At 32.0% G+C, this 21,306-nt stretch overlaps 1 protein-coding gene and 1 long non-coding RNA gene across 2 annotated transcripts in view; both read left to right on the top strand.

Moving 5' to 3' along the window:
• LOC143049660 (uncharacterized) overlaps positions 1-21,306 on the top strand; it is a 210,636-nt gene that overhangs the window by 134,526 nt on the left and 54,804 nt on the right. Inside the window, exon 5 of the mRNA XM_076223294.1 lies at positions 8,088-8,159. Coding sequence (XP_076079409.1) covers positions 8,088-8,159 — 72 coding nt within the window. The remainder of the gene's footprint in view (positions 1-8,087; positions 8,160-21,306) is intronic.
• LOC143049649 (uncharacterized) lies at positions 16,895-20,380 on the top strand. Its single transcript, XR_012970281.1, has 3 exons — positions 16,895-17,395; positions 18,076-18,139; positions 19,512-20,380. It is a non-coding gene; the product is annotated as an uncharacterized LOC143049649 (long non-coding RNA).

Raw genomic sequence — 21,306 nt, 5'->3', positions numbered from 1 at the left:
GTAAATGTTCTACCTTTTTAGATTTTTACTTTAAAATCTTGTAAAATAAAGGTATTATTTAGGGACAAGTTATGATAAGGGGTGTGTTTGGCCCCCTTCCCGAATAAGTTTATATATAGATAATTGATAGCCTTTGTATATAAAGTATTCAAAACTAAGATTTGTTTGTGTTCCGGTGAAAGGAAGGTTGTCTATCAACGGCTTAATTAAATAGCTAAATTATCACTAATGCATCGCTTTCTCGTTACAAATAAGAATGATTCAAAATAGTCACTTCAATTTCAGTTTTATAAATGCTTAGCAACAACCAAGCAACACAAATTTTCACTAGCAAGGGTTTAAAAATTTGTAATTTCTGCCATGATATGAGGTATAAATATAGCCAGCATGTTTGACGATGTAGCTACAGTAAATGATTTTTCTTTCATTTTATGATGTCCTTGTCATCATTGTTTTTAAAAAGTTCATATCGACCATAGCAACCCAAAATTTAACTATAACATACCTTTGTTCTTTTATTGTACAACTTAAAGTAAAATCAGCTAAGTATGGTTTATACATGCAAAACTAACTAGCAGTAAGAAATGAAAGTAAGTCCATTTTACATAATCTTCTCTCGTCAAGTTAAAAGCCAAAATTGGTACCTTCGACGTAACGATACAATCTGCAGTATATCATGCTAATAAAAAAATTAGCAATCACAATAGTGCTAAGCAACGGTTTAATAGTGTATTTTGGTTACCTTAAGTGGGATATTGGCATCATTATTTTATGTCGATGAAGTAAATATCGAGCATATTAACTCGTATTCTGTTACCCAAAACAGAACAAAAAGTATTTGATAAAAGACAGCTACCACGGAATTGGTCAGTATTTTGACAAAATGCATGAATGCAAATTAGATTGTCAAAGAGGGGCGAAAGATACCAGAGGGACAGACAAACTCATAGATTGAAAATAAACTGGCAACGTCATGGCTAAAGAATAAAAAGACAAACAGACAAATAATAGTACACAAGACACAACATAGAAAACTAAAGACTTAGCAACACGAACCCAACCAAAAACTTGGGGTGATCTCAGGTGCTCCGGAAGGATAAGCAGATCCTGCTCAAAGGGGCAAATAATAATAGAGTAAGAAAGAACAGTCTTACGTAAACAAGTTAGGTAAAATAAAAAAAGCTTTATATAATAAGTGGCACAATTATAATTCATAAATAAAAGTCAAAGTTATGAATACAGCATTTTATATTTACACGATGATTACCTTTACAAAAAAACAAGTAGGTTAATAATGCTATTGCAAATTCAGTATCCGATTAATACTGTTTGAGTATTTATAGCAAATACGCGTTGCTTGTGCAATGACATTGTTAGTCAGTTTAAGTATCATACACAGTGACTTTTCTAACACTTCATTAAAGCAATATTTTTAAGAATGTAATACTGAACGCAAAGTTCAAAGTTCTTGTCGAGGTCAGGGTTTAGAAGTAAAAAGACACTTACGAAAATGTGTAGACGAAGAAGGCACCCTTCATGAACATTTTCAGGTTTCTCTGAAAATTCATTATTTCTACGATAGGTTTCCTGAATTAAACATCAACGTCGGTGTATAGTATCATTTGCAATTCAACAACATCTCCTTATTTCATTTTAAATATGATACTTATGTTTATTGAAACATATACATACTAGTATGCACTAAGTAAGAAATATTTCATGAAACACCAAAATATTTGAATTTAATTTGAAATATACACATACTTCATTAACACATTAATGTTGCGGCTAATTAGTATTAGTGAGAATGGACACAGTAGCAGGATACAGTTTAAACCACTACCGTATAAGCATTAGAAAAAAAAATAAAGTGTACTGTATACGTCTTACCAAACGTTCGAAGCTAAGCATTTGAGCGCTACCTCACAGAGTCTTACTCAGGCACTTTTTTATATGAAATTGAAATCAGAGGGCATATTGTACCTGAACATGTACATTGAACAGGTTGGAAGAACCAGTGAACTCTGGGATAAGGTATAGATTTGGCATGAATGATTGTCACTTAGATAGAACTTTAGACAAAATAGCTATAAATGTTTGAAATGGCAAAAAAAAATACTTGTTTCTTCACGCATACTTTATAAGTCTGTTTCCCATGGGCCTTACCTAAAATGTATTTATGCAAGTAGAATATGTTGAAACTAAGTTTGTTGTAGTATGTTTTATTTATAAATCCAAACAGGAGCTGAGTAAATGAAATGCTACTTTTTTAGCCCTTGGGGAAAAATTTTAATGTTTTGCTCCATGCCTCGACCAAGAGTCTAGCTATGTGCATACTGAAAAGTAGCAAGGTATAGACCCCTGGCTTGACATCACACCAATCCAATTGGAACGATGGTTCAAAATAAATGCATGAGACTATCAGGAAGCCTATGAGGCTATCATGCCTAGAGGCTATAATGCTTATGAGGCTGTAAGGAAGCCTAAAATGAGACAATGAGGAAGCCTATAAGGAGGCTATAAGGAAGCCTAGTAGTGGTGATGTTGAATTGGTGTTGGAATGAATTTGTATGAAATTTGACAGTTTATCCCCAGAAATTGTTTGGGGATGAGTAAAGTTTTGGAAACAACCAAAGATCAAATTTCATAAATGAAATCTATAAACCGTGCTGAGATGGATTCCCCTGTCGATCCAAATAAAGGCAACAGTAGTATACCGCTGTTCAAAACTCATAAATCCATGGACAAAAAACAAAATCGGGGCAACAAACCAAAACCGAGGGAAACGTATTAAATATAAGAGGAGAACAACGACACAACACCGAAACGCAACAGCACACAGAAACGGACCAAGCAACAGACAATACACCACGAGAATAACAAATATAACATCAAAACCAAATATATGAATATGGGATAGACAAGTACCGTGCCACGTCTTATCTCAAAAATAAGAGAAAACAGAAACGACTCAACGTTAAAATGCAACACACACACAGAAACGTACAATATTATTACAATGGCCATCTTCCTGACTTGGTACAGGACACTTTTAAAGGGGAATAAAAGTGGTGGGTTGAACCTGGTTTTAAGGCATGCCAAACCTCGCACTTTAATGGCACAGTTAAATATAACATTGAAATGAAAACAAAATATTACAGGACTACAATACAAATAAAAAGCAGAACATATTAGACAAAGAAAAGCATGATTAATAGATAACAAAAAGCATCAGGTTTAAAATTCAATACGCCAAAAACGCGTCTAGTCCACACGAGACAAGATTATTCTTATAACTGTTAAATCTGCATTTAAATAAATGGATACTCAAGTATTATGAACTTGCTTTCAGTATATGCTATCAATGTTAAGTTATATATAATTGAGAATGGAAATGGGGAATGTGCCAAAGAGACAACACCCCGACCAAATAAAAAACAACAGCAGAAGGTCACCAACAGGTCTTCAATGTAGCGAGAAATTCCCGCACCCGGAGGCGTCCTTCAGCTGGCCCCTCAACAAATATATACTAGTCCAGTGATAATGAACGCCATACTAATTTCCAAATTGTACACAAGAAACTAGAATTAAAATAATACAAGACTAACAAAGGCCAGAGGCTCCTGACTTGGGACAGGCGCAAAAATGCGACGGGGTTAAACATGTTTGTGAGATCTCAACCCTCCCCCTATACCTCTAACCAATGTAGAAAAGTAAATGCATAACAATACGCACATTAAAATTCAGTTCTAAAGAAGTCCGAGTCTGATGTCAGAAGATGTAACCAAAGAAAATAAACAAAATGACAATAATGCATAAATAACAACAGACTACTAGCAGTTAACTGACATGCCAGCTCCAGACTTCAATTAAACTGAATGAAAGATTATGATTTCATCATATGAACATCAGGCACAATCCTTCCCGTTAGGGGTTTAGTATCATACCATCATAACATATATGAGAAGAACATAACCCGTGTCATGCCAACAACTGTTTTTAAAATAAATGTGTTTAGTTCCGATGCAAAGACCTTATCAGTGACTCAATATTAACGCCAAAATATGCAATCTTTAATGACTTGACAACAGTATCGTAATTATATCCCTTCTTAATAAGTCTATTCAAAGGTTTTGTAAGTTTCTGAGGTGAATATATATAATACTTTGGTTTTGACAAATTTTCATGCATAGCGCATTAGTGTAGTTTTGTAAACATATCTTCGTCTTTCTATAAATATTTACTTTAAAATTTTTCCACTTTGCACTCCACGCAAAGTAACAACAATGACACGCATGATGGAAGTTTTTAACGACCTTGACTGGCTATACATCCCGTGCAGGGTCGGCGTATTGATAATGTAAAACGACTGAATAAATATAAAAAAAAATGTTTTTCTGTAGACGGTGAAATAGAAAGTTTTCAAGTGCAAAATATGTTAATTTTGAGGAAATAAACATCTTACTTCAGAATTATAAAAAGATTTTGAGTGTATTTCAATTTAATTAAATTCATTTTAACGTTTTTTTTTAATATTTGAAAATTATGATGAATGGAAATACATTCACAATATTTCAAGGGACACCACTCTTCATTTGTCTGCATGGACAGTTTTAGACCGTTTTGGTTTAATAACACGTACAAAATATGACATGTTCATGAATGGATACGAAGTAATAGCTATTCGTAAGTGATATTCTGATCAATTGTGGACCCCGGAATAATTTAGTAACCAGCGCCGTTTTGTTTGACGTATTATAATGACTTGTTAAAATTGTAAACAATCGGATTATTTTTTGAATTTTAGACATGAACGCCAGGGTAGACCACCATAATATTTTATTAAATGAAAGATATATAAGAGTACAGTTGATGGTCGTAAACTTCAGGATGGTCTACGTTGGCGCTGATGTAAAAATTTCGTCTCCAAACATGACAAAATTGTAGATTTTTAACTCTTTTCGTCGTTATATCCTTTTCAAGGTCTAAAATTGCACATATTTGAGCATATAAAATCTTAAAATAAGGTTCCACTGTTGCAATTACTGTTCGGTTAAAACACACAAAGGACTTCTAATATATTGTCATAATTTCTCACATACCCTTGGTCTACACCCTTACTACGGTACCATTTCTAAGAAATAAGAAAACAAGAATTTTGATTTATGTGACCGAAGTGAACAGACACCTGAATGTTTTCTAAGTTCTGTCATTCTCTTAGTTTGTCATATGTAAGGATCATCGACAAGATATAAGTTAATATAGAAAACATATCAACAAGTATTGCTAGTTATATTTCTGGAGATTTTATACCAATGATATTTACCCTATATTACAAGAAGTTTATGGATTTAATAAGTCATTGTATAAAGACAAAATTCATAGTTTGTATAGTTTTGCTCTAAATATATTACAAAAAGCAGGATTAGATGCTGCAGATTTTGAAACTGATGATTGAATATTCCATAAGGACGAAGGTTAACTAGACAACACATGAAGTTTACATAAATCAGGTCTTCAGTTAACATTCTTTTATTATAGATAGTTCAAAATTGTTTCGTAATGGCCCAATAAAATACGAGATAAAACTACATGATAACTTATGAAAGAGTTGCACAATAAATCTCTAAATTTCGATTGAGTGACGTTAGCCTAGAAGTAAAACAGAAAGATATAAACATATACTTATAAACGAAAGGTAATGTAAATTTTGTATTAACCTTGATCATGAGTACCATTTTTTTCTAGCTGACAAAATTAAGTCAACATCTTAATCTGTTGTTTTAAAAATGATAATATAAAACCTGCTTAAACGAATTCTCGACCTCTTTTTAACCTAAACTAGATTTCAAATTCTGAGTCTGAATCTTTGACAGCAGTTGATGACTTTGTAAAGCATACTTGCAAAAATGAGATAACAGTTTATCGAACGTTACACTATCATATCTATGTTTTTTGGTGGGTTTTTTTTGTATGTTTATACTTGTAAAATGGACTTGTGTGGTGTTATGATGTGCTATATATTTTGTTTTTGCTTGACCCATATATGTGTAATTTTCAAATAAACGTATCTATGTATACCGATAAAATTATGATTCTGATCGAGTTAAAACAGGCATTATAAAACTAAAATCATATTGTTTTCATTCAAGCTCTAAAATGGTATCCACATTTGAAAAAGTTGTTAATTACTGAATGAGAAAGACAAACTATTTTTAAACCATTATTACTTTACGTAGTTTAATCAAAACATTGCACGATATGAAATAGGTGTTTCCTTATCGTGTTTAGAAGATCCGAAATAAAATGTACAAACACTGATTTTGACGCAGCTGTTATTATCATATTTAGAAATAATTTGTAATCATTGAAGTATTTCATGTATGATAATTAATGTTCTACCTTTTCAGCTTTTTTTTTATCTTGTAAAAACAATGCATTACATTATTTGCATTCTTGGTAAAGTCTAACTTGTCCGAATTTCGTAGATGGTCCTGTATCATTCTCATACATGTAACCGATTGTAAACAACATTAATGTTGATCGTTGTTTCAATTACTGCTAGATTAAAACGGACAAAGAACTTCCAATAAAGTAGTTATACTTATCTCCTATACCCTTACTCTACCCCCTTACTTCGTTATCATTTCCAAGCAAAAAAGAAATACGAACTAGATTTATGTTTTTGAAGTGATCAGACATCTGAAAGTTTTCTGAATTCTGTCTATTTTTTAGTTTATCAGATTTTAGTATTATCGACAAGATACAAGTTAATATAGAAAACATATCAAAAATTATTGTTATTTATATTTCTAGAGATGTCATACCAATGCAATTAACCCTATGTTACAAGAAGCCTATGAATTTAATAAATCGTTGTATGCTGACAAAGTTCATAGTTGGTATTGTTTTGCTCTTAATATATAACAAAAAGCAGGATTAGATGCTTCAGATTTTGAAACTTATAATCAACCATATTGCAAAATTGAATATGAAGTTTAAACAGATAACACATGACGTTTTCACAAATCAGGTCTTCAGTAAACTTTCTTTTTGGAATAGCAAAATAAAAAACGAGATAAACCTGGAGGATAACGTATTAAGGAGCAACTTTCTAAAACTAGACAATTGATCACTAAAATTTGGTTAAGTGAAATTAGCTTAGAAGTAAAACAGGAAAATATAGAAATATACATAGAAACCAAAATTATGTATATTTTATAATTACCTTGATCATGCATACCATGTTTTCTAGATTACAAACTTAAATCAACTTAAGGAGATCAGCTGTTTTAGAAATAATACTATATTTTGCATTCGCTAGATGCTGGTTTGCTGTTGCAATGATTTTATGAATCGTTTTGAAAATATTTTATTTATAAATGTAATGCAGACATAATGATTTATTATTTTGTAGATACAATGTACCTAGAGACCAACATATTTACAAACGTACCTATATGTTGCTGGTTTACAGTCTTATTATATCACCCCTATCCTTTTTTTTCTTTTCTTTTTTTCAAAGTAAAATAAGTTTTTATAAAAGCAATATTTATAGTCGGTGTTTTTATTATTTGTTTGCAATTTTCCTAAAGATGTTTAAATATCGTTTATGATTTATTTGCTATAACGTTTAACATATACCAGTTTAAAGAAATAAAAAAAGTTATTTAAATTGATGTAATTGAATAGATAAGATAGCTTTTGTCCATATAATTATTGTCAAAGAAGAGGTTACCCTGCATCTTTCAGTACATGCACATTATGAACTTTAAGAAGTTTTTTTTGTATTTGAATTCGTCTTTTTGGTAAGAAATAAAGCTACAAAAAGACCAGATTTGTGAAGATTTTATCGGAGACCTACAACATGCTATATTAAACATAAATAATCAAAGTCAAACCTGAATTAGGCTATTCCTTATACAAAACATTTGTCAGTATGTGAGCAATATGTTATCAAGTTTTTGACCGATGTATTACACTACCATTGGTCTTCTTTTTCCAATGTTAGTATGTTTCCATTTATGAATATGACAGAATTGATGCAGAAATTCGTTTCAAGTTTTTTTTTTTTTTTTTTTTTGCAGGGACTTGGAAAACAACCGAATAACAATGCTGGATATCAATATCTTTCAAAATTTGACTGCTCTGGAAATACTGTAAGTAATTGGATTCCACAAAACATAATTTGCCTTCATGTGTTGCTGGTTTGCCTTTTGAAAAATCTAATTCATCTCTTTGAAAACATTTTTAATTTCCTGCAAAGGTTTTCAAATTTGTGGCAATGAATTTGGTATTACATCTTAAGTGTACCATTTTCAAGATATAAATGTAAGGAAGTTGAGATTAATGATAATGAATTAACAAGATAGCTACAGATGATATGAAACGTTCTAAATGCTGATATTACCCTGTACCTTCTTAGAATAAAACGTTTAATTAAGAAGAGATGACAGAATTTGTATTAATATTGATAGCAAATTTTGCAAAAAAAAAGTTAAAGCATTAACAATCTGGTGCTATGAATAAGTATATTTTTTTTATCAGAAATTCCCATTATCGGAACAGTAAAATTTTTGCTTTTTAAACAGATATACTGCACTTCTGTTAACCTATTATTGTCAACGTTGTTTTGTGTACATTGAGGTTTTGTAGTTACCGACAGACAAATCGAATTATAAATACCCATATTTTGCTGCTTAGCTATTGCATTAAATCACCTGCTCCTTTTATTTTTTTTAAGTCAAATACCTGTTTTATTAAAGCAAAAATTAAGTTTTATATCATTTTGAGAACTTTTAGCAATTTTTCCAAAGATGGTTAGATATCGTTTAATTTTTTTTTACTTAATTTCACACATAATGTCGTTAGTTTTCTCGTTTGAATTGTTCTACATTCATCATGGTTTTCCATTCGTATGATATGTTTGAGCTTTTCATTTTGTCATTTGATAAGAGACGTTCCGATTTGACTTTTCCTTGGAGTTTTTTTTTTTGTTATTTTACTTTTTGTTTCACTGGCAATCATATCACGTCTTTTTATTTTTGTTATTTAAAAAAAAAAAATAAAAGATGGTCGTTTAAATTAATGCAATTGCATAGATCAGATCATTTAAGCTCATCTAAATGTTGTCTATGGAAAGGTTGACCAGTATGACTTTATGATACAATGGTTAACTGGGCCAGGAATGATAAACTTTTTGATCATTACTGAAACTAAATCTTCTAAAAGAGGAGTGCCTTTATTAATCCGGTGATAACGATTAGTATTTCACCTTTTCAGAACAACATAAACATTGTACTGTTTTCATCTGACTGATTTATATTTTGCCCCAAAACTAGCATATATATTGTATGAAGCTACTTAATGTCTTAGGTTATTTCTATTTTGTCCTTGTGTAGGGTTTTTAATAAGATATAAGTTTTAGAGAAGTGCATACATGTCTTTTTAATTCTAGTTGGTACCATTTGTAAAAAGTAAATATTAAAAACATTAAGATGTATGTAATTAATTAGATAATAGAACCTAGGTGATATACATTTGGTCGATGGAGATATTTCTTCATTTCTTTTTGTGACAAGATATTTAATTGGAGCAAAGATGAAAAGAATATCCTGAAAAATGTGTGACTAATTTAATAGTTTGAACTTTTGGATCACTATATGGTCCTCAACAATGAGCAAATCCAATACCGCAAGGTAAACTATAAAAGGCCCCGACATGATGAATGTAAAACAATTCAAACGAGAAACTATGGCCTGAATTAGCAATAAATGACAACCTTTGAATCGTGTGCTAACATTCGACTAGAAGGATTAACGTCCTGGGGAGGTCTTTAAAGCATAAAGGTTAGAGAGGACAGAAAAGGACGGTAAACTAACCTATATCATGTAGATCTTTAAAGAATACATGGTTTGATCCTTCACGTAATGATACAAAAAAGAATAAATCATGTCAGATCATTAGGGCACAGATACATTCTTTCTTCTCCATTTAGTACAATGCAAAGTCGGAAACAGAATTTCTTTTTCTTGTTTGCACACAACATTTTAACTGAGGTCACGAAATCACCCTTGACCATGTAAAATATAGTTTTAAGTGAAGTAGGATACATTCCTCCTTCTCCATTTTGTCCCATGTAAAACCGGAAACAAAATTTCTTCTTTTTCGCACTAGACATTTTAACTGAAGGCACGAAATCACCCTTGACCATGTAACATACAGTTTTAAGTGAAGGAGGAGGATTAAAACATGTGTCGTTGTCCTTATAACGTCAATTAAGGGTATCCGATACAGTTTCTCGATATAATGTCATTTTTATAGTTTTGAAATATGTTGTAGGCCTTGACGAGTTATAAAATAAAACACAAAATTAAACATCGGTCACCGTGCTTGTTTTCGAGAAAATTGAGGCTGAAAATTGGGGATTTGTGCAATTTTGTAAAAAAAAAAATGGGCGATGTAATAAAAATTTTGTAACAAATATTCTTCGTCGCAAATTATTAATATCGGGTTCAATTTGAAGCTGTGTTAAGTGACAATTAGGGAAAAAATAAATCCCTACACGAATGACTATACAATTATTCAAGCTTTGCTTTAAATTACGGACCAGATGCTCAAAGTGGCATTTTTTTAATCCCAAAAAAATGGAAATAAAGCGTTTCTGAAAATGTCATTTTTATCATTTTTCTGCATAAACTGCATTTTGTCATGCTTTCTCTAAATCTCAAATAAAAAATATATGTCACCGTCCTGAATTCTATGCTAAACGCGTTTTATCCTTAAAAGTGCGTCCACGCCTTTGTAACCTCACAAGTAGCGTTAAAGTGCACGACGTCGCTGGCAGATTTTTACGCCGTTGTTGCTGCAAATTACCGGCGACATTTTTCAGATGTTTAAATATTGCTTGTAAAGAGCTACTTAACATGCAAAAAATTTATAATATTTTTTTTGGAAATTAAATTATGTAAATCATGAATACATCTCTTTGTTTGTGGTCTAAGTGAGAAATATCTCAAGAAAAATGATTACGGACGGTTGATAATTTTTACGGCTTTTAAAATTAAAGACTCGGCGATTTAGAACTTGACATACAGGTACATGTACTGTACACACTCGTGTATTAACTTATGTATTGATTTATAACAAAGGTTGACCTCTAGATGTTTTTTTTTTTGTCTTGTTTTGTTTGGTGGGCTGCTGTTTCATCACAATACTCCTTTAAATCTCTCTATTCACGTTTTAATCACTTTTTAGAATTTCACATTAACTCATAACATTAAACTTTTATTCGGGTCAATTATAACAATTAAATAAACATTTGACGCTCCTAAACAAATTGTATAGCTGACTATGGGGTATGGGCTTTGCTCATTGTCGAAGACCGTACGGTGTTCTATTGTAGTTGTTAATTTCTGTGTGATGTTTGTCTCTTTTGGAGAGTTGTCTCATTGGCAATTATACCACATCTTCTTGTTTATGTTGTAAGAAAACAAAAACAAAATATTATTAAGGAGAATCTTTAATATGCTAAAAGGATGCTTTTGTCCAGACAGAGAAACTATACCATAGTTTTGAAATTTTGATTTTACAAAAACGATTGAATTAATAGCGAGAGGAGTGGACATATTACCTATGCGTAATTTCATTGGTAATATATTTTTTTTTACCACAGCGCGACGCGTTCATTACTCAGTCTTTGCATCCGGTCCTTATGGTTAATTAGATTTTTCAAGTGTACAATTCTTGCAGTCTGTAAAACTGATAATGTATGGACACGTTCGTAAATCAGTGCATATCAACTATTCTTCAAAAGAGTTATGCCATTCGGAAGTATTAATTATGTTGGAAATTGCATCATATTTTCTGTCATTCCGTCATTTCTCTAATATATTTGTAAAACAGCTGCGCTACGAGCATGATATGCCCGTCGTTTCATGAAAAAAACATACATGTTTTTAAAATAACACGGGGGTTGTACAGGAAGTCATTCGAAGTATATTCTGACTTGTTCTTGCTCAAAAGGAAGTTGTATATCACAACATGTTTCTTTGATACCAAATTGAAGCTCAATAAAAAATCAATGAGAACTTAAAAATAAATAAAAGAATCATCACGAAAGAATATACAGATCTTAAGAATAATTTAACTAACAAGTATGTGATTTTTTATGCAATACTTATCAATATAGTTTCTGAGATACATGTGAAAACCCCTCTTTTTTTACATAAACTCAATAACTCTAAAAACAAAATTTGAATCATGTAATAATAATAATCGTTTATGAGATACAGCGCGGACTGTGAAAAAACACCTCTGTTTTAGTTTACGACGGACAGACAGACGCCGGACATTTTTATACCATAATACGTCCCGTCAAAATTTTTTCATGAAATATTTGCCACTGGACGTTAATAAACCAACAATCAATCAATGGATAGGGCATAGTATTGGTATTTAGCTGAAATTTATGGTAGCGCCTTCCTCATATCAAACATGACAATTGACTTGCATTATATTAGTAACACCAAAAGGGTCAGTCATCTTGAGATTGCTAATTATACGATATTGTGTTGAAGATCTTACAAAAACAGTAATGTGTTTTATTTCTTATGATTTTATTAGACTGTTATCCTGTTAGAATCAAAAGCAGAAATTAGAAACAGAAATTGGAGTATCGAAAAATGCACATTACGTTTCTTATTACGGAAAATTACACGCATTACGTCTCGCTAAAAGTTACGTATTTTGGGAATTCGAACGCTTAACGTCGCGAAAAGAATTAACTCTCTTGAAACTGTATCGGATGTTCTTAATTGAAAATAACTCGTATATTTACAGGATGTAATCGTACTCGTACTCGTAAACTGGATTAATGTATGCACAAAAAAAAATCAAAACAATTCAATCCGGTCAATTGATGAACTGTTATATATGTTTTATTGGAAATGGCTACAAGTCAGCAACCTTGTGGCTGTTGATTTGCAAATATTCGTCATTCAATACCCTGTGCATTTCATATCTTATTGTTTAACCATTTAAATTTGCTAGAAAAAAATAGGTACAGACGACTTTTTAACAATGAGTGGATTTTAAAAACATAACAAATTTTAATGTAAAACCAAATTCATCTCAACTTTTATTTGTTATTAGATTTTTAGCAATAGTATCTGATAGGTGATCATTGCAATTAATGACTTCTAAATATTTATATGAAATTATCTGATTAGCACTATAATTAACATTTTTTTTCGTTGTTCACATTAGGACCTTAACATTTGTTTATTATTTTTGTGTAAATCTTAAATGCATAGTTCTTCACTTCTTCCTATGTTTTATCTTTCGTCATGAATTATATATTTTATCTACATTTTAAAACTTTAAGATATTTCAATACACCCTATCGCTATTAAGTCCATTCCTGGAAAAACAGTCATTTATACAACTTCCTGTTTGGGACACCGGCCGAAAAATGGAGGTCATCAGTAGTGAGCTGAGGGAGAAAAAACTTTAGAAAGTGATCATCAAGAAACTTTGATATAGTATGATCCACTTTTTTCGAAATTAAAATTGAAGTAAAAAAAAAAATTTTGTTTGAAGTATTTACAGTAGTTTAAACAGGTCTCATTAAAAAGTATCATGCATGGTGAATTGTTTAAACAGGGTACCAGATAGCTTCAACTGGATGAAAAAGTTGTGTAATTTTAGAACTAATCCGGAATGGAATAAATAATGATTAGGTGTATTAATCGGGATAGAGTGTACCTTTTTCAATGCCATGTTGTTATTGTATGTACAACATATAACCGAAACTATGTTAATACGGGTCAAAGGTTCATCTATTCACTCCAAAACATTCAATTTTATTAAAAATCTGTTTGATATTGCTGTGATATATAGGCTATGAGGAGTTTAAATATTGGAAAAGTTTTATTAAAAATATATTACTTGGGCTACACCAATTTAATTTCTTGTTCTACGGATGTTTCCACTCCAGAAATAGGGCAAAGCGAGCGATCTGAAAGTTTTAATAAAAAAAATTTAACATGCAAGTTTTTGAGGCGAAGCTTGAAAAGTAAACATATAAAGGCGAGCGACAATATTTTTTTAGACACAAAATCATAGGTTCTGACAATATTTATCAAAACTTGATTTACCACTTGAACTTTTACATTTCCTTAATTTATCAACTGATGAAGTGTTTATTTCCCTGTTGATCAATTTTAATTGCAGCATTTTATGATGTCTTGTATTACTTTCTTAGGACATCAGATTTTGAACTGAATAATTCAATACTTATTTAAACTGCCACAAAATGATTTCCATTGCATGGTCATAGATGTCTTTACTCACTCACTAGTCATGACTAATAGCTAGCAACACAGTGGGTGTCTTACAAGAAGCAAGAACTGCTCATTCTTCCGGAACACATGAGTTCATTCCCATTTTTTAGGGGTTCGTGATGTTCGTTGATGTGTGTACTTTTTAGTTTTTTGTTTTATATGTTGGTTGTCTGTGTCTCCATCGTTTTGTTGTTCTCATTTTTGTTCTTTGTCCATTAGGCAACTTGTATATAAATTAGATGTGGTATGAGTGCCAATGAGACAACTCTCCATCCAGGTAACAATGTATTTAAAGTTAAAATTGCAGTTCAAAGCACTGCCTTCAACACGAAGCCTTGGCTCACACCGCACTTCAAGCTATAAAGGGCCCAAAAATGAATAGTTTAAAAAAATTTAAACAGGAAAAACAACGGTCTAATCTATATATAAAACGAGAAACACCTATGAACCATATTTAAAAAATATTTATTTAGAACAAAATATGTGCGGGTGGGTATGTCGAACAAGGAATTAAATTGGCGTGGCCTTGTATATGGATTCTGAACATGATTGCTCTAAGTATTTTCTTGACTGATATTCATAGTTCGTATTAATTAAACAAAACAATAATTGCTTGTTTTATGAACAATATCAAGGAAAAACAGAAAAAAACAGCAGCAGCATTTACTAATATGAAATAGTGCTGATTTGTCATAATAATCATGTTGGTCGTCCCACAGATTAGACAAGATGGCATCCCAGGATTTCAGCTGCTTATTAGACTTTGAGTTTGCTTACCGCTATTTTGACCATTCTTTTAAATAGCTTAGAATTGTCAAGTTGCATGACGTAACATATGATGCATGTATGAATACTAATGACACATCATCTATAGACCAAAAAAGGAAACACTTCCGTACTATTTCCGCAATTTGCAAAACTTATGTTAAGCTTTTAAACGCCCCATGCAGCAACCTGTTCAATATTAACAAAAAAATCTAACATAACAGAAAGAATCAAACGACAGACTTTGGGGAAACATGAATAATTTGAATTCATTCGTTCTCTTGAACAATAAAATATGTTTCAACTAACTAACGACAACAGTCAGATTACAAATATGTAGCTTTAAACAATACATGCATATTATGGTGGGATTAAACGTTTTGTATGAGTTTTTACAAATGTTTTACTAGTTTTGGCCTGTTAAGTTTGTATAACAACATTACAATGAATACAAACTGCACATATTTTTTTTGAAAGGGATTACCCATACTCATTCTGGAGCTTACATACTTTCATTTGACATCAATATTTTCAGAGCAACCACAACCCCTATATTTTGAACTCTTTCCCCGTAATTTTCTTTTATTTTGTCTTTTAGGATAATTAAAAAACATAATAATAAGACCAAGGTTTTATAGCAGGCATTGAACATGTTATATTTTAAGATTTTAAGATACATACTTTTCAAAAATGTAATTCTATATTCGATGCTTAAATTACAACCGTAGGGATAATATCTTTCGAGGTTTAATCACTAAAAAATTATAACTGCATTGTGCAAAGCATTTTTTTCCAATTCAATTTTTCCGAAAACTACCAAAACTTTATCTAAATGATGTCAAGAGTCATTACCAAAACTTCTCAGTAAATAGTTTTTTTTTAAGTATTCCATGTATGAAAGCTAATGTTCTACCTTGTCAGATTTTGATTTTTTAAATCTTGTAAAAAACAATGCATTACCTATGTTTGCATTCTTGGTGAAGTCTTACTTGTCCGATGTTCTTATGTAGTCATGCATTATTCTCATAACAAATTGTAAACAACATAAAAGTATGATCACTGTTTTAATTACTGCTAGGTCAAAACTCTAAAAGGACTTCCAATGCATTTGTGAGAATTGTCTCCTAATACCCCTGGTCTATCCCTTTACCTCGATACTATTTGTAAGAGATACCAAATTAAATTTTAGATTTAAGCCATTGAAGTGATCAGACAACGTGAAGCTTCTGAATTATGTCTTTCTTTCAGTTTGTCAGATTTTAGTATTATCGACAAGTTAAATAAGAAAACACACAAAACAGTATTGCAATTTATATTTCTGGAGATTTCATACCAATGGTATTTACCCTATGTTACAAGAAGCCCATGAATTTGATAAGTCCTTGTGTAATGACAAAATGAGTTGGTATAGTTTTGCTCTAAATATATAACAAAAATCAGGATAAGATGCTGAAGATTTTGAAACTTATCATCACCATATCACAAAATTGAATATTCCACAAACATGAAGTTTAAACAGACAACACATTAGGTTTACACAAATCAGGTCTTCTGTAAACTTTCTTTTATTACAGACAGTTCAAAATTAGTTCGTAATATCCCAACAAAATATGAGATAAAACAAGAAGATTACTCATTAAAGAGAAACATACAGACCAGACAGTTAATCTCTAAATTTCGGTTGAGTGACATTAGCCTAGAAGTAAAACTGAAATATATAGAAATATACATTGAAACTAAATATTATGTAAATTTTGTAATAATCTTGATCATAAATATATGGAAGCGCATATGGTACACCCCTTGTAAAGTTATTTTGTTGCTAATAAGTCGGAATTATTAGTCAAGTTGTGTGTTATAAGCTGGAATCTTATCATCAAGTTGAAGTCAAGTTGTCGGAATGATGTAGAAAAATTGTTTTACAATGTCGACTTGCTGATATAAATATAATGGCATAGTAATAAGAAGCCGGCATGTTGAATTCAACTTGTTAATTGATTAAGTCGACAACTTGTTTATTTGATATTAAATCATCATGTTGAAGTCAACTTGTCGGAATGCTACAGAAAAAGTTTTAATTACAATGTCGACTTGCTAATATAAATGTAAATGACATAAAATAAGAAGTCGACTTGTTTATTAATTAAGTCAACTTGCTTATTTGATGTTAACTTTATTCGTTCTCACGGTCAGATTCCCACGGTCCGTATTTTACTTCCTGTGCTGACACATTAAAGATGGAGATCGACAGCAACAACATCAGCGGGAGCAGTGGAAACGAGTCATAAGTAAGTTTATATTTGTTTTCTTTGGAGACTTAGCGTTATATTTTAATATGAAGCAATACTGAACACAAAATGAAAAAGATCATAGGGAGAAAAAACGTTATTGTTTGAATGAAAGGGCATTGAAAAGTTACAGTTTAACGTGACCTGTGATAAGATCTAGAGTAAGACGTCTGCTATTATTAAAGATATATTCTACTTAAAGGGTTTCACCCCTCTCCCCACCATCCCATCACAAGTACACTACCCGTTCTGTACGACTGTCAATGAAAAATGGAAAAAAACTGAATGGTCCCTCCCTTTCGCCTTTCAGAGTCCTTTGTAGATCAATCTCCATGACTCATTTAATTCATAACAGCTAAGCAAAAAAAAATTAGTAATCTAAACAAATAATTTGATTCACAACTAGCAGGGTGGATCTTGTCATTTATAAGGGTTGGGTATGGGGATCCTAGCCCACGATAAAGGGGAGTTCCAACTATATGTCCCCATTCAATTGCATTGATCTTCCAAATAAATGTAAAAAAGGGTTCCAACCCCGGACCCCCTGGATTCGCCACTAATGCCAGGTAGAAAAGCATGATGCAAAACGAAATATGTGTTCACTTTATTTTGATATTGACCGATTAGAAGATTTTGCTATTCATTAAACATTTCAATTGAAGAAATATCGTCTATTTCAGCTGCTTGGTCACCTGCCCGTCTAATAAATGGTCAAAGACTATGGAATCAAGCAATATTTTAAAGGTAATGTTGAAAGTAAAACAAAGAAATATGTTGCTGACATCGAACATCAAATCAACACACTTTGGCTTAAAAACAAACAAAATTTGTCAAAACTTTCTTGTATAGTTTTTATAATGTTTTTCTTCATTTAGACTAATCAGCTCCATCTTCGTGGAAAGTATGAAAAAGGTTTTAATACTGTATTGTGATTTATTTTTTGTAAAAACTGCACCTTAAACGGCCAAAAATTACAAAAAATAAAGGATTACCAAAATAGGAAAAATGAGCACACATTTACACGGCTCTAGCGAAAAATATAGTGAACCATGATATAAAGTTTTCTTCATATTTTGTCTAGCATGCGCAGTAAAAGCGAGACATGTAGGTACGGTTTTACAGGCGACGGTGAATATATGGCGTTAACATTGCAACCAAGTTTGCTGTTCATGTCTTTATCTCGTGAAGCATAACGAGTAAGGTTCTTATATTTAGGATGCAGATTTCCTACATATTGTTCTTGCCAGTCAGTCATGTGCCATTTATCTTTGACCTATTTTAAATGCTTGAATGACCCTGAAGAACTCTAATAGTCAATTTTGCAACCGAGTTTACTGCTTAAGTCCATATCTCAAGAAATAGAAGTCTAAGGTTGATAATATTTGGCATTAACGTCTCCAACTACAAGGGGATGATAGTCTGAAGTGTAATTTTAGCTTTGACTTAGGTTGATGATATTAGACAAGGAGGTTCCCCACTACCAGGGGATGTCATTTTGATACCTGTAATTTGATCTTGGCCTTGTTTTTATGGTTGATTGACTTTGACAATATGCGACCAAATTTTATAAATTAGTCAATGATTGATAAAGAACTAGATATCATGTTTAAGGAGGCATGATGTTACAACAAATTTAGCAAAAATTGAAACATATTTTTTTCATAACAAATTTTATTCATTAGGTACACTATTCGTTGTTTCTTTAAGGTATGGTACAAAAATCAACCAAACAAAATAAATTCGTTTAGGCATCAGATGACTTTTAAAATGTTTATTCGATTGCAATATGCTGGAAGAAGATATGTCCTCTTGTTTGAAATTGAAAACATGTTCAAATGTAAAAATATCATATGCTTATACCTGATACCTATAACGGGTAAATTTAAAAATGAAATATGTTATAAATATCGCCATGAAGATTTATTTTGGATTGTCAAAACTTACTGTGTATTTTTCCCATTTCGTATTCCATTAAATGTGAAGGCGCAGCGCATTTCCTAGTAGTTTTATAGTAAGCTGATGACGTCACAGTGAACACCCTATTTAGATATCAAGCCAATCGGATTTTTCATTTTATCATTACATCATACGTGTAATTTCTATCTTTATGTTTCAGTTACTCTGTTGTCTCCTTTGTGTTGCTGATCATGACGTTACAGGAATACCTTACCCAGGCGATGATGCTTCTGTGCCTGAACTAGTCCAATACTATCATCATTTATGCTACACGTCCCTTCAAATATGTGGATTTCTCTTGTTTGTTCACGGAACATTCATGAGTTGTTCCATGTTAAAAAGACTTAAGAGAAGATTAAATATCAGACGGCGTAACAACCAGTCGCCATTACCTACAGTTGTAAGGACAATCCTGGCTTTACACCGTAATGGCCTGTCTAATGTTGGATACAGGTATATGTGGAGGACTCTGGACATAGGCTTTGGACTTTGCGTCACACAATCAAGAGCAAGGCTTTGCTTAAGAACAATAGACCAACAGGGTGTACTTAACAGATCGCGTCGAGTTCTTCGAAGGAGAGTGTACTACAATAGAGGACCAAACTATCTGATTCATGTCGATGGTTACGATAAATTAAAACCCTACGGCATAGCTATACATGGGGCAATCGATGGATACTCTCGTAAACTTTTATGGTTGATAGCAAGTCCCTCCAACAATAACCCCAGATATGTCGGTTACTGGTATCTTAATTGGATCAAACAAAGAAAGATGCTTCCAAGGGTTGTTCGATCGGATGCAGGAACAGAAAACGTCATAATGAGGGATTTACAAAGATCGTTGCGACATAATCAAAACGATGAAATGTCCAGACAAAATTCTTTTCTCGTCGGCAGATCTGTTGGAAATCAAAGAATAGAAAGGCTTTGGGGTACACTAAAAACGAGTTTCACCCAGTTTTGGAGAAACCGTTTCCAGGATTTCCAAGACACTGGACTTCTTAATGTATCGTGTCCAGTACATAAAGAAAGTGTTCGATTTTGTTTCCTCTCCGTTATCCAACATCAATTGGACATGTTTGCTGAGAACTGGAACTCACATAGAATAAGAAGACAACGTGCTGAAGTTGTAACACCAAGTGGTATTCCAAATATGTTATACTATCAGCCAGAGATCTTTGGTGGAAGAGACTGTTCATTTCCTTTACCATGTAACTTACAAACAATTGACAATCTCATAGAGGAATATACAGAGAACTTTCCAGAGCATGGCTGTAGCAATGAATTTATTAACATTGTCGAGTTGCTTACTGGAAACAGATGAGATCAGTTTCCCATCATCACATCATACGATGACGCAGAGCTATTGTTTCGGACATTGATTGCTGCCTTACCGAATTGAACATTTGCTATACATTTTTTATACAATAATGATTTTGCATAAACATTTTTTTAGAAATTAATTATATATATAATATAAGTAGGTTTGATATTTGGTTTTACCATACAAGAATTAAATCAAACAAAATTACTAGGAGTTACTATATACTGTTTCTTGGTCTAGATTTTTTGTTGTTGATTATGGTAAATATAAAAGAAAATACTCTCTACGCCTAGTGCAGCATGATACGATCACATTTATCAAGGAAACAAACAGTAGGGCAAGTGTTGACACAAAGCTCATGCCTGATTTGTAACGCCTGGTCTCGGCACAAAAAAGTTTGCCAATGGGATATGATATTCCTATGTTGATCGCATTCGTTTGAATGGTTTTGTTTCTACTTTCTTGTACTCAAGGATCTAGTTTAATGACAAACTTTTTGCGCCAATACTTTAGGATATGAAACAAAAGACTATTAAGAGGCTGTATCGCTCACATCAACCGTGGCTACATAAGCCAGCCCAATTTAGACCCCGATATAATAGGTATGTTCCCCGTTATTGTCCATCAAGGA

Source organism: Mytilus galloprovincialis, chromosome 10 (genome assembly GCF_965363235.1).
Source record: "Mytilus galloprovincialis chromosome 10, xbMytGall1.hap1.1, whole genome shotgun sequence".
Taxonomy (NCBI): domain Eukaryota; kingdom Metazoa; phylum Mollusca; class Bivalvia; order Mytilida; family Mytilidae; genus Mytilus; species Mytilus galloprovincialis.
This window is presented reverse-complemented; position numbering and strand designations above follow the sequence as displayed.